Source organism: Mustelus asterias, chromosome 16, assembly GCF_964213995.1.
Source record: "Mustelus asterias chromosome 16, sMusAst1.hap1.1, whole genome shotgun sequence".
Taxonomy (NCBI): Eukaryota; Metazoa; Chordata; class Chondrichthyes; order Carcharhiniformes; family Triakidae; genus Mustelus; species Mustelus asterias.
This window is the reverse complement of record NC_135816.1, coordinates 7,216,547-7,230,010: the sequence shown is the minus strand read 5'-3', so window position 1 is coordinate 7,230,010 and position 13,464 is coordinate 7,216,547. Positions and strand designations below refer to the sequence as shown.

The 13,464-nt window shown below is 43.3% G+C and overlaps 1 protein-coding gene across 1 annotated transcript in view; it reads right to left on the bottom strand.

Moving 5' to 3' along the window:
* Window positions 1-13,464, bottom strand: part of diaph1 (diaphanous related formin 1) — a 209,522-nt gene that overhangs the window by 67,526 nt on the left and 128,532 nt on the right. The window contains exons 13-14 of the mRNA XM_078231539.1: window positions 684-799; window positions 393-457 (exon numbers count right to left, since the gene is read on the bottom strand). Coding sequence (XP_078087665.1) covers window positions 393-457; window positions 684-799 — 181 coding nt within the window. The remainder of the gene's footprint in view (window positions 1-392; window positions 458-683; window positions 800-13,464) is intronic.

Below are 13,464 nucleotides of genomic sequence, written 5' to 3'. Positions count from 1 at the left end.
ATTAGCAGCCATCAAACCAATTTCTAAATTATATTAAAAAAACGTAGGGACTGTGTGTGGAAGATGTAGACAGAATCACCTTGTAATGGAATTACAGGGGTCAGTCTGAAGTATGCTGGCACTGACAGCTAAATTAATTTTTTTTAATGAAAATGCACTATGCTATTTCCTAAGCACTGCTGCAGCTAACCTTTTTTGTCAAACTATTAAATGCAAACATCTTTATATGAAATTATCAACAGCCAGCTGGTTGAATGTTCTGACAGCACTTTATTAAAAGCCTGACCGCTTGACACCTCTCTGGTTGGTTCTGAGTAGACCTGTCCATCACAAGTTGTACAAAGGCCGCACTTACCTTCAAAACTAAATTAACTTTTTTTTTGCTGAATTACCTTTTTTTCCAGTTCTGCAGCTTTGGTTTCACTGATTTGCACTTTGGTTTTGTCAATCAAATTGTCTGCAAAACAAAACCAATCCAACTGCTGTTAGGGACCTCCAATCTGACACACTGTGCAATTCCAACATCGAAACAAAACAATGAAGTAAACGCTTGTACTTGAACAATATCTCAATACTTTGTTGATAAGTCTCAAAGAACTAAACACAATCAATCAATTTTGCAGTATGGTGGTAGGTATATAGACAAAATTAATCAGAGGAAGGTGATCAGAGATTGCCCTTACCTATTAAATGCTCCACGTCCAGAGTGAATTTTCTGCATCTGAAGTCAGGGTCAGATCCATTCTTTTGTAGGATAACCTGAGAGACACATTCATCTAAAAGCTTGTAATACTGTGGCCTGAAAATGAAGAGGGCATTTTACTCAAGTATTTCCTTTCAGGCTTCATTCTGATAAGTAAATTAATATGCAAATTATTTGGTTTATTTTTGGCATTAGGCGTGCCTCACATCCTCGCCGGTGGGTCCCATGGTGGGCAGAGGGGGGAATATGGCAAGATATCCAGAAATTGGATTCATGCCGGCATGAATTGACAGTAGGATTTTCCACTGGTTCCCACCATGGTCAGAAAACACACCAGAGGCGGGCATAAACCTCATTCTACACCCTGTTAATGAGACGCAGATGAAGGCCCAACCTCCCCACCCCATGCCAGATTCTCTGTGCTGTCAGCGGGAAAACTGCTGGCACGAAACATGTTCGGAATAACATGCTGCATAGACGTTGGGACTCATCTTTTGATTTGATTTACTATTGTCACATGTATTAGTATAAAGTGAAAAGTATTGAGTGTTTCTGGGCAATATCTGGGGCTGCCTCTGGAGTTCAGAATAGAGATCGCCCACAACCCTGAAATATCACAGCAGTGGGTAAGGTGAACCTAACAGATTTGATGTCCTGGAGGGGGTCCATCTTCCAGCCTTAGAAAGTTCCTAGAGATTCATCTTCGTTCTTATGAGGTCCATCTTCTGGTCTCAGCTTCAAAAGATAGTGCGGCTATCTTCATTTTCAAGAGGTCCACCTTCTTTCTTCAATGCTGGGTCAGTGATGTTGGCCAACTTTACAATATGGCACCCAGACACAACGGTGGATACAATATGTTATCTAGGCCTGCCCCATCACCAAATAAGAACCAAAACATCAAGGTGCATATTTAATAAGGTCGGGGAGATTTGGTGTGCTTTTCTGCTGGCCACCACAACAGGAAACATTGCATGATCCTGCCCCGCAATGGCACTTCATCTCAACATTCCTTGACGGGTGAAGAAACAATGGGATGGAAGGGAAGAAAAAGATATACGAGTGTCAAACAAAGGTGGTTCTCCTAAATCGGGGTCGACCAAATGTCCCTGAAAAATTAGACTTGGCTGCGATATTTTCCACTCCCCAGACACCAACCACAGCCAACATTGAACTCAGGTCCACACACCCAGAATTAGGACAGAATTGAGATTAACAAAAGCCAGTAGCACCCACAGAACTGCACCCCAGAATGTATCAACATCTCTAGGCTATAGGGATTGAGAGGAAAATAGGAAGGCTAAAATTCCCCATTCAGCTTTTGGCTTTTTTATGGTCGACAAGCTCAGTGATAAACCCACATATGCACTACAATAAACACTCAGCAGCACAATCAATTCTCAGACCCAAGCAGCATGGTCAATTAGGTCTTTGTTACATACTTCCTTCTTCCTACCATGGGGCAGCACAGTGGTTAGCACTGCTGCATCACAGCGCCAGGGACCCGGGATCAATTCCAGCCTCGGGTTACTGTTCTCTGTGTCTACGGGGTTTCCTCCGGGTGCTCTGGTTTCCTCTCACGGTCCAAAGACGTGCAGGTTAGGTTGATTGGCCATGCTAAATTAACCCTAGTGTCAAGGGGATTAGCAGGGTAAATATGAGGGGTTACGGGAAAAGTGCCTGGATGGGATTGTGGTCAGTTCTGACTCGATGGACCAAATGGCCTCCTTCTGTGCTGTAGAGGTTCTATGATTCTATTGAAGCCAATATTGAAAATTGTAGCAGTGGGAGTTCAAAGAATGAGTGGATTACATTGAACCTGTTCAGTTACAATACAACAGCAACAATGAGTATTTGCAAGTTTTATAGATTAATGGAAGCAGTAAAGGCTCTTTAAGCCATTCAATAACTCAGTTATTTTCAAGCAGGTTACATACAAGTTCTTGCAAACATTATATGTACTTCAATTTTTTTGAAAGCTACAGCAAACTTCACCAATTCCAATGTCTATATTTATAATGGAAATTTACTATGTCAACCTGTCACACTAATTATACGCTCCCATCCAAAACATGGATTGCAATCTCACCACTGGTTAGTGGCTGTAATTACAGCATGACAATTTTACATTGCCTTTCTTGTTCTAAACGTGTGACATAGGCGTTTATATTGCCAGTATAAAAAAAGGACAGAATGCACAATGTAAAATAAAGGCTTTTAATTACCCTTGTTCTTCAGTTCTACTTCAGCTGAAGACAGAATTGGCTCTCCATATTCCACAGGCAAAGCAATGGTTCTACAACTAGGACATTATATAAAATTCCTACTTCCAGTGCCCCGCATCCAAATAATTCCAGAGTGTCACTTTGGTGCATTAGGATTAGGGCACTTTGGTGCATTAGGGCGGCACGGTAGCACGGTGGTTAGCACTGCTGCTTCACAGCTCCAGGGACCTGGGTTCGATTCCCGGCTTGGGTCACTGTCTGTGTGGAGTTTGCACATTCTCCTCGTGTCTGTGTGGGTTTCCTCCAGGTGCTCTGGTTTCCTCCCACAGTCCAAAGATGTGCAGGTTAGGATGATTGGCCATGCTAAAATTGTCACTTAGTGTTCTGAGATGCGTAGGTTAGAGGGATTAGCGGGTAAATGTGTAGGGATATGGGGGTAGAGCCTGGGTGGGATTGTGGTCGGTACAGACTCGATGGGCCAGATGGCCTCTTTCTGCACTGTAGGGTTTCTATGATTCTATGAGGATTAACTAAACAATGCTTGCACTGTCACAGGTGACAGTGGCCTAGTGGTAGTTCACAAACAGTTCTGTTTGTGAACAGAACTCCCACTCACCTGATGAAGGGGCAGCGCTCCAAAAGCTAGTGGTTTGTGCTACCAAATAAACCTGTTGGACTTTAACCTGGTGTTGTGAGACTTTATACTAGTCAGTGACGCCCTAGCCCCGTGAGCAAAACACCCAATTAGCATCTTTTCCAATGCTGCTATTAGCCAATGCCTCCAAGGCTATTAAATAACTGAACTTTTCCTTTTTTAGGTGCACGCTCAGCTTCTCAGAGTTTAGAACAAAACATGAAACATTAACCATGTTGCAGCCATAGACCACGTACAAAACAGCTAGTAATAAGACGATTTGGTCTATCAACTCAATCCAACCCAGTTACCAAACAGAATTATCTAAGAACATACAGGAAGGAAACAGGCCATTCAGCCCAACCAGTCTTTTTCAGTTTGTGCTATCCTTCTAATCCCTCTTCATCCACTCCTACCTGTTGGGGTCATTTGCTTTCAACCAGAGTCAGAGGTTTTGGGTTCAAGTCCGCATCCAGGACTTGAGCACAAAAATCAAAAACGGACAGTCTAGGGCAGACTGTGGGAGTGCTGCAATGTCAGAGGTGTTGTCTTTTCAGATGAGATGTGAAGCCAAGTGCTGTCTGTCCTCTCAGATGGGTAAAAAAGATTCCACTGTACAAGCTTGAGGAGGAAAGGGGGATTATTCAACGTGCCCTTACAAATATCCCTCAATCATTGTCACAAAATAACATATTATCTGGACATTATCACACTGCTATTTGTGGGAATTTGCATGTGCAAGCAGATAAAGCATTTCCCACAATATAGCAGTAACGACACTGTAAGACTACTGTGTTCGCTGTAAAGTGCTTTGGGACATCCTGTGGTGATGAAAGCTGCTACATAAATGTATTTTACCTTGAAACCTTTTATCCCTTTCCGCCTCATGCACTTATCTAGCATAGCCTTATATGTATCTGTGCCAATTGCCTCAATTACTTCTTGCAGTAGCAAGTTCCACATTCTTACAAGACAAAGACATTTACCTTATATTTATGGTCCCTAATTTTGCTATCTTCAACATCTGAATTACCTTCTCTAATTCTAATCTTAAAGATGACTATTAGGCCACCTCTCTACCTTTACTTTGCTGGAGAAAGTAGCCGTAGCTTGTTCATCTTTCCTGATGGTTATAATCACTTTTCTGGTGACATCCTAATGAATGTTTTTCTGCACCATCTCTGGTACAGCTACGTGTACAATTGGGCCACCTCCTGATCAAATAATCTCCCAAGGGAGGGAAACAAAAAGTCAGCCTAATTTAGGAATTGCTGGCATATTCCCCAAGGCAATCAAACAAAGCCACAAAGCATTGTAGTCCCAGCGAACCCACAACTTGCCCCCTATGACATTAACTAGCTCTGGAGATCAGCTGGTGTATGTATAAAGACATTTTGTAAATGAGGGGGGGGGGGGATGTAGGCGTACTGATGAAATGAGATGAAACTTCATGCTCAGAAACATGAGGGGTTGCATTTTGTAAGGAAGAATGAGGAAAATCAATGTAACCTAAATAGTACCATCCAAAAAGAGGAGCAGGAATAGAGAGAACTGGTGGCTCACATACAAAAAATCTTTGCAGGTGGCAGCACAAATTGATGTGGATGTTTAAAAAAAGTGACCTTGGGCTTTATAAATAGAGATACAGAGAATGAAAGCAAGGAAACTGCGTTAAACATTTCTGGTTAGGCCTCAGCTGGGGAATTGTGGCCTGTTATGGGCATCATGCAAGAGGAAGGATGTAAAGACCTTGCAGAGATTAACCAAAATGTTACCGGTGAGGGGGACTTCAGTTACATGGAGAGACTAGTTTAAGGTTGTTCTCCTTAGAGCAGCAAAGGGTAAGGGGTGATTTAATTGAAGTGCACAACACGATGAGATGTCTTGATAGGGTAAATAAGGAGTAACTATTTCAAATGACAGAATGATAGAACTCCAAAAGGGCATAGGCAAGTTGGTGGAGTGGGCAGAAAGGTGGCAGATGAAGTTCAACGTGGAGAAGTATGAGGTGATGCATTTTGACAGGAAGAACATGGAGACAATATAAAGTAAGGGGCAAAATTCTGAAAGGGCTGCAGGGTCAGAGGGACCTGGGTGTATATGCGCACAGATCATTGAAGATGGCAGGACAGGTAGAGAGAGCAGATAATGAAGCAGATAGTGGTAATTTTAAATTTACTTATTAGTGTCACAAGTAGGCATACATTAAAGTGCAAAGGAAGTTACTGCGAAAAATCCTATAATCGCCACACTCCGGCACCTTTTCGGGTACACAGAGGGAGAATTTAACATGGCCAATGCACCTAACCAGCACGTCTTTCAGACTGTGGGAGGAAACTGGAAGACCCGGAGGAAACCCATGCAGACACAAGGAGAACGTGCAGACTCCACACAGACAGTGACCCAAGCCAGGAATTGAACCCAGATCCCTGGCACTGTGAGGCAGCAGTGCTAACCACTGTGCCACAGATAGTATTCTGGGCTTTATTAATAGGGGAAGTATACAAGGGCAAGGAGGTTATGCTGAACTTATACGGGAATATTACAGTTTTGGGCATCACGCTTATTGGCAAGAGTGCAGAGATTTACATGAATGTTTGTAGGGATATGAAACGTCCCTGGGATGAAGATAGATTAGAGGGGTTGGGACTGTAGTCTTTGGAGAAAAGGCAACAAAGAGGGGATCTGATAGAGAAGCCCAAAATGATGAGGGGACTGGGAAGATCTGAGAAGCTGCACCCCAGTCCCCGGTAAAAAGATCAGAATCGAAAGGGCACAGATGTAAAGCGATTTGTAAAAGAAGCAAATGTGATAGAAGAAGAAAACTTTTTCACGCAGCGAGTGGTTGGGGTCTGGAATGCTCTGCCTGGAAGCATTCATGAGGGCATTGGATGATTATTTGAATGGAATCAAGATACAGGGAAAAGGCAGGGTCTGGCACTAAACCATGATGCAGGTTTGGGGAGCCAGTGCTGACATGATTTAAAAGTTTAAAGTTTATTTATTAGTGTCACAAGTAGGCTTACATTAACACTGCAATGAAGTTACTGTGAAAATCCCCTAGTCGCCACAGTCCGGCACCTGTTCGGGAAACCCACGCAGACACAGGGAGAATGTGCAAACTCCACGCAGACAGTGACCGAAGCCGGGAATCAAACCTGGGTCTGTGGCGCTGAGGCAGCAGTGCTAACCGCTGTACCACCGTGCCTCCAAATGGCCTCCTTACATGACATACCTATTCTGAGATTTGGTGAAATGTTGACAACCAGAGGGGACAGAATTAATTTGCAAATTTACCACAGGAAAGACCAGGAGATTTTTTTTACCAACTGAGTTTCTGATCTGTAAGACAGTATCCAAAGGAATGGTGGGAGCTGATTTATTAACAACTTTCAAAAGGGAATCAGATATATACTTGAAAAGGAATAATTTGCATGGCACGGGGCAGAGTGTTCAGGAATGGGACGCAGTGTGAAGCTGGGGGAAGATTCAATAGGCCAGATGGCCTCTTTCAGTGCTGTAAGATTCCATGGCTGTATGACAGTGAAGCTGCGGTTTCCGGAAGGCAGTTTCAGTAAGCTTTGCTAATCTCAATAACTGTTTCCAAGTCGAGGTCTCAACCCAACTCTGACTTCAGCGCATGGAATAATGCACTCTGAGGACAGCTGGCAAAAATCCTGCAGCAATCATTTTATTAAGAAACAAAAATTAAACAGTTAAAACGAAGGACCTCAAAGAGGCAACATTCAGATCAGATAATTTATTATGCGTGTGTGTTATTGAATCTACGCAAGGTTGCTAAGTACTGAATTGGGCTTCCTGCTCCCTTGAATCATTCTGCGTCAATTAAAGGTCCTGGCCAGGGCAGGGATTTGGCTCGCGCTGCTCGGGAAACAGGACGTTGCCGGATGATTAAGATATGAAATCATTTTTCCACATTCAGCTCAAGTTTATTTTAATTATCTTCTCCTGTTTAAGGGAACAATCATTTCCTGACGGCATTTCCTTTGTATTATTAAAGTCAAAGAATTGTATCTGTTGAAATTGTGACTCAGAAGCAGTTCCTGCACAGAGCTGTCCTTTCCAAACTCTCCAGTGGGATACAGCGTGGTATTCAGAGATACTAACGTCTCCCCTGCCATTCATCCCCCAGCCAGCATGACTAAAAAACAGCCATTATTTCATTGCTGCTTGTGGAAAATGTTTTACAGTCTCTGACAATGCAGTCACTGTTGGAAAAGCAGTAGCTGTGTGTGTACCTCACTGTCCCATGAACAGCAATGCGATCATGGCCAGCCAACCTGTTTTATTGTTGCTGGTTGAGGAATAAATATTGGCCGGGGAGAACACTACTGATCTTCTTTGAAATAATAGCCATTGGATCTTTCATGCCCACTTATGAGGGCGCTCAGGGCTTTGGCTTAATGCCTCATCTGAACGACAGCAACTCCACTGGCACAGCACTTCCTCAGTACTGCAGAGGTGTCAGTTTACACTATTTAATTGTTTGGGATGAACAGGCAAACAGCCTAAAAGACAAACAGAAGACGACCAGTCGATCCACAGACTCTGCTGCACTCAACAATGACCAACACCAACACTAAACACCCAACCCTCCAGTAGCCCAGTGATGAGATGAAGTGACTGTATGTGGAGATTGAACAGATTTGGTTCAACTAGTGTCCCCAACCAAACGGACTGCTACCACTCTGGGTCCAGGTTTACCCATCACTTTGATAAGACAACAGTGGCACAGTGGTTAGCACTACTGCCTCATAGCGCCAGGGACCCAGGTTCAATTCTCGGGTCACTGTCCTTGTGAAGTCTGCATGTTCTCCTCGTGTCTGCGTGGGTTTCCTCCCGCAGTCCAAAGATGTGCGGGTTAGGTGGATTGGCTATGCTAAGTTAATCCTCGTGTCAGGGGGATTGGCAGGGTAAACATGAGGGGTGACGGGAATAGCGTCTGGGTGGGATTGTGTTCGGTGCAGACTCGATGTGTTGAATGGCCTCCTCCTGCACTGTAGGAATTCTATGATCTTGCCAGCATCGACTGGGAACGGATCACATTTGAGGTGAGAGGTGGAGGCAGTTGGGAGGGTGAACAGAAAGCAACAACACGTGGAATAAATTCTCGTCAATAAACGATCAACCTCGACAGAAAAGTTAAGAGCCTTTTAATAGTTTTCTCAACACAGATCGTGTTAAACTCATGCTGCTCAATTTAGTTAAAGGGTTAAAACACAGGGTTTTTGAATGTATTTGAACAACATTGTCCTTTATTTCACCTCTACAAAATGTTATTTTTCCCCCAGCAGCCTTAATGTTAATGTTCAATGAAGAATCTACTTTGCACAAATATTTATCTAACGGGTGTCCCTAAAAATCCTCAGCAATTCAAAGATTAATGGAGAGCTGGAAGAAGGGAAAATGCTGCTGCAGCCTTCAAACAAAGAAGGGAGGGGCACTGAGCAGTACAAGGGAGGCAGTCTGCTACTGCAGTATGGCAGCACAGGCATAAAACTACACTTTAATTCATTCGACACAAGGTGTAAGATTTTCTTTGCAAAAGAAAATCACAATATGTTTGATAGCGAGAAATATTTTTAAAATCACAATGTCCCCGAGCACAATAGTTATTTGCTGCATTTCTCCATTTTCATCTACATCTCGGTCTCAATTTTCAATCCGGCTTCTAGCAGTCTGTGTGATGGTGGCTGGGGATGAAAATAACTTTAATCGAACTGTCTGGCAATTTAATTTATTATAGAGGCTCACAGTAAGCCTCTGCTCAATAATCCCCGAAAAAGCTCTCTCGCAAATTGAAGCTGCCAGGGTCCTGGGAGAGCAGAGAATGGAGTGGAGAGGTGGGGGGGGGATGAGCTCTGCTATAATGTGCCAGGCTGCAGAATGCTGCAAAATGGAGTATGTGAAGGAGAGAAACATGAAACAAAATGAATCACAAACACAAAGGGGGGAGCTTGTATGTTTTTCTTTTTAAAAAATAAAACAAAACACACAAAAAAAAAAGGACTTATCCAGAATGTAATTTCCAGAGGGAGGGAGGGAAACAAAGGAAGGTTTCAAGCATTTTCTTTATTTCTTGAACCATTTTTTTTTTGTTAAAAGCTTTATAAAAACAGATTGTGGTTTGGCTATGGAGCTGCATTCATTGACGAAGCCATCTGTTCGGAATTAGAGACACGTACTCCGGTTTAATTCAGAAATATAAACATCATGGAACAGACTGCTGTCTCCTATAACATAGGTGCAGATTGAAAAACACCAAACAGAACATTTTAAACTAAAAAATTGAGAAAAATTAAGATTTGCATTGTGTGGTTTTTACAAAGACAACACCCACCCTTTACTTGAAGGGCAACAGTGACACCTTCTGTTCTAAAGCAGTTGGTGCCACAGCCCTGTGGAATCTGACAGCTGCCTGTCAGAAAGAAGTCACTCCCCCAGCCCCTGCATACATTATTTTTTAAAGCTGGACTGTCACCTAAATTTTTTCAAAAAAATTGTTTAAATACCACCTGAAATGATTCATACATATCGATATGAATGATTTAATGACATATTTCAAGAAATTGTGACAATTCAGGTGTTATTTTGCTCACTAAACACTACGGTAGGTTGACATCAAATGGAAGCGTTTTCAGACAGTCACACCAAGTATGGATTCTAATAAAGCCAAAATACACAATTCCCACTGTCCAGGTCGCTCGCAAACCTGCATTTCAGGTATCAAAAAGAGAGAGTACTTGCATTTGTACACTGCCAATCACAGCTGTACAAAACCTCTCAGCCCCGCACAGTCAATAGGGTAATCACTGTTTACCAATGTGGGCAAGTGAAGGGAACAATATCTGCACAGCAAACTGTCACAAACAGCAATGAAGTAAGTGACTGGGCAGCTGATTTGCAATGTGCGATGTTGCTAGGGAGATAGGAACAGGAACCAGGGCAGAGCTCCCCTGCTCGTCTTCGCAATCACGGAATCTTTCACATCCACCCGAGGGGGCAGACGGGGCATCAGTACAACATCTCATCTGAAAACGGCACCTCTGACATTGCGCTGCTTCCTCAGCACTCCACTGGGAGCGTGCCAGATTAGATTGGGCGCTCAAGTCATTGCAGTAGCATTTGAACCCACAACTTTCTGGCTTAGAGATCAGAATGTTACCACTGAGGTAGGCAAGGCTGATGATGCATCCTCTGGGCTTTAGGAAAGTGGCATGTATTCTTGTGCACTGCACCCCAGCTAAACTGAGACTATAAACGGTTTTGAGAGAACAAAACCTGTGGGATGGCAGTGGTTAGCACTGCTGCTTCACGGCTCCAGTGACCCGGGTTCAGTTGCAGCCTTGGGTGACTGTCCATGTGGAGTTTGCCCATCTCCCTGGTGTGCAGTTTAGGTGAATTGACCTTGCTAAATTGCCCCGTTGATGCCTCAGTTAGATGAGTTAGCCATGGTAAATGTGGGGGGTTACAGGGAGATAGGGTGGGTAAGATACTCTGTTAGAGTCGGTGCAGACTTCTTGGGCCAAATAGCCTTTCCTGCACTAAGAGATTCTATGGTGAAAAGGTGGTAGATAAGGGTGGTGTAGATAAGGAATCTGTCAGTCCAAAGTCAAGTATGAGAAGGTATAGAATTTACCGCAAGAATAATGTAATTTTCACAGAAAATTATTCCATTTATATATTTTTAAAAACCTGTACTTCAGAACAACGTTTAAAAGGCATTTGCAAGTTCAGAAGCAGATGCCGTATGTTTCAATGATGGAACAACACTGCCACCTACAGGCTCTGTCAATTACAACAGCTGGTTTGTAACGGAGTATGTAAATAATTCTCTCAAAATTTTGAACCTCACATTGAAATTCTTCTTTCCTTCAGCAACATTTTGACGGCTTATGCCATATATCAGCAGTAGCCAAGACCTCATTTTGCTTAAAGCTATTCTGACTGAAGGCTGCAAGTTTCAGATTTGCAGGAGTCACAAGGTATGAGGTAATGGCCGATTAGTCTCAACAGCATCCTGTGTGCTTGGACAAACCGAATACTGTATCACCGAGGCTTCCACAAAGAGCAGCAGTGACGCAGCAAGCTTACATTCAATTACTGTAAGCATCTCTGACCTGACATGTACTCAGAACAATGAGGAAATGTTTTCCTACAGTCTGAACTCAGAGTTCATCAGATATTGAAAAGCTTTTTTCATTAAACATAAAACCCCTTCCAGTCAAAAAGCAAAACAATTTACTGTGTCTGGCAAGGGCCGTCACACTGTGAAAAATAAAAAGGGCTTGCATAGAACTGAGAAGAATGATGCATTCATTACATCCTGGAAAAGGTCACGTCATATAGAAGGCAAGTGAAGTGCTTTTATGGATTGCCTGAGGGGTTAGAGAGAAAATTTACAGAGTATTGCTTCTCTCATCAGTCTAGGGTTTTAGTCTCCTGAAGAAATTATCTGACCATGTCGGGAGAAGGAGAAGTGAATAGTAAGGGTGCTCCCATCTTCACAGTGCAGCAGATTTACTGAGCCAGCTGATCTTCCCCTGATTGTCAATTTGTTCAATCACAGAATCCTACAGTGCAGGAGGCAGCTATTTGGTCCATCGAGTCTGCACCGACCACAATCCCACCAGGCCATACCCCCATAACCCCATGCTTTTACCCTAGTTAGTCCCCCAGGCACTAAGGGACAATTTAGCATGGCCAATCCACCTAACCCGCACATTTTTGCAGTGTGGGAGGAAACTGGAGCCCCCAGAGGAAACCCACGCTGACACGGGGAAAACAGGCAAACTCCACACAGACATTGACTCAAGGCTGGAATCTAACCCGGGTCCCTGGCGTTGCGAGACAGCAGTGTTAACCACTGTGCCACCGTACCACCCCTCAGATAGCCTGCTTTCTTCTACTTGGAGTCAACAGTCACCTCCCTCCCTAGTGTAGAATCTAACTTCCCTATCAATTAAACTTCACAGCATGAATTGGAACGATCCACCTTGGCATCTAAATGATGCATTTGACGATGAGGTGCCCTCCTGTCCCTCTTCTCAGCAACTCATCAAACTCAGTTCATCTACAATTGCTGCCTGTATCCCACGTCATACCAGGTCTGCTCACCCTTCCTCTGGTCGACTTACAATTAAATTTCTCATCCTTGTATTTAAATTCTTACGTGAGCTCAATCCTCCTGTGTGTAATCGCACCCAGCTCAACGCCCATCCTTAAACTTACTTCTACTTGCATTGTCCTCTTGGGCATCTTTCTTTCCCATCACTCCACCACTGGTGGTCATGTACTCAGTTGTGTAGTCTTTATTCTGGAACTTTCTTGCGAAACACTCCTCTCTGTCATCCTCCCTACCAAAGGCTTGGCTCAAAAACTCTTTCTTGATCAAAGTGTTGACTGTCCAACTGAAACGGAATGATTTGCAGGACTGCATGGAAAGAACACTGGAAAGACATTTACTGGATCACTCTGTCAAAGGGCCAGCATGGACACAAAGGGCCGAATGGCCTCTCTCACTGGTGGATGATTCTACAATGTCAAACAACCTTTCATTGCATCTCATTGGCAGATATCTGCAGGACTCCCGTGCAGGACAGACATATTGCATGTATTTTATCACCAATTCATTCAGAATACCAGAAAAGTGAATGTGAAAATAACGCAAATTAAACTAAATCAAAGAGACTGTAACAGCTGTATCAGCAATCTGCTACACTCTGAATAAATGCAATAGCACCTTGAATTGAAAGAGCAATACTACCACCTGCTGTTCAATATGATTCACTACAATTAGAACGAAAACTATCCTGATGCTCAAACTCCAGAGGAAAGAGAACGCTCTTCGGGCGGATTTCCCATTTTGTGCAGTTTTGTGAGCT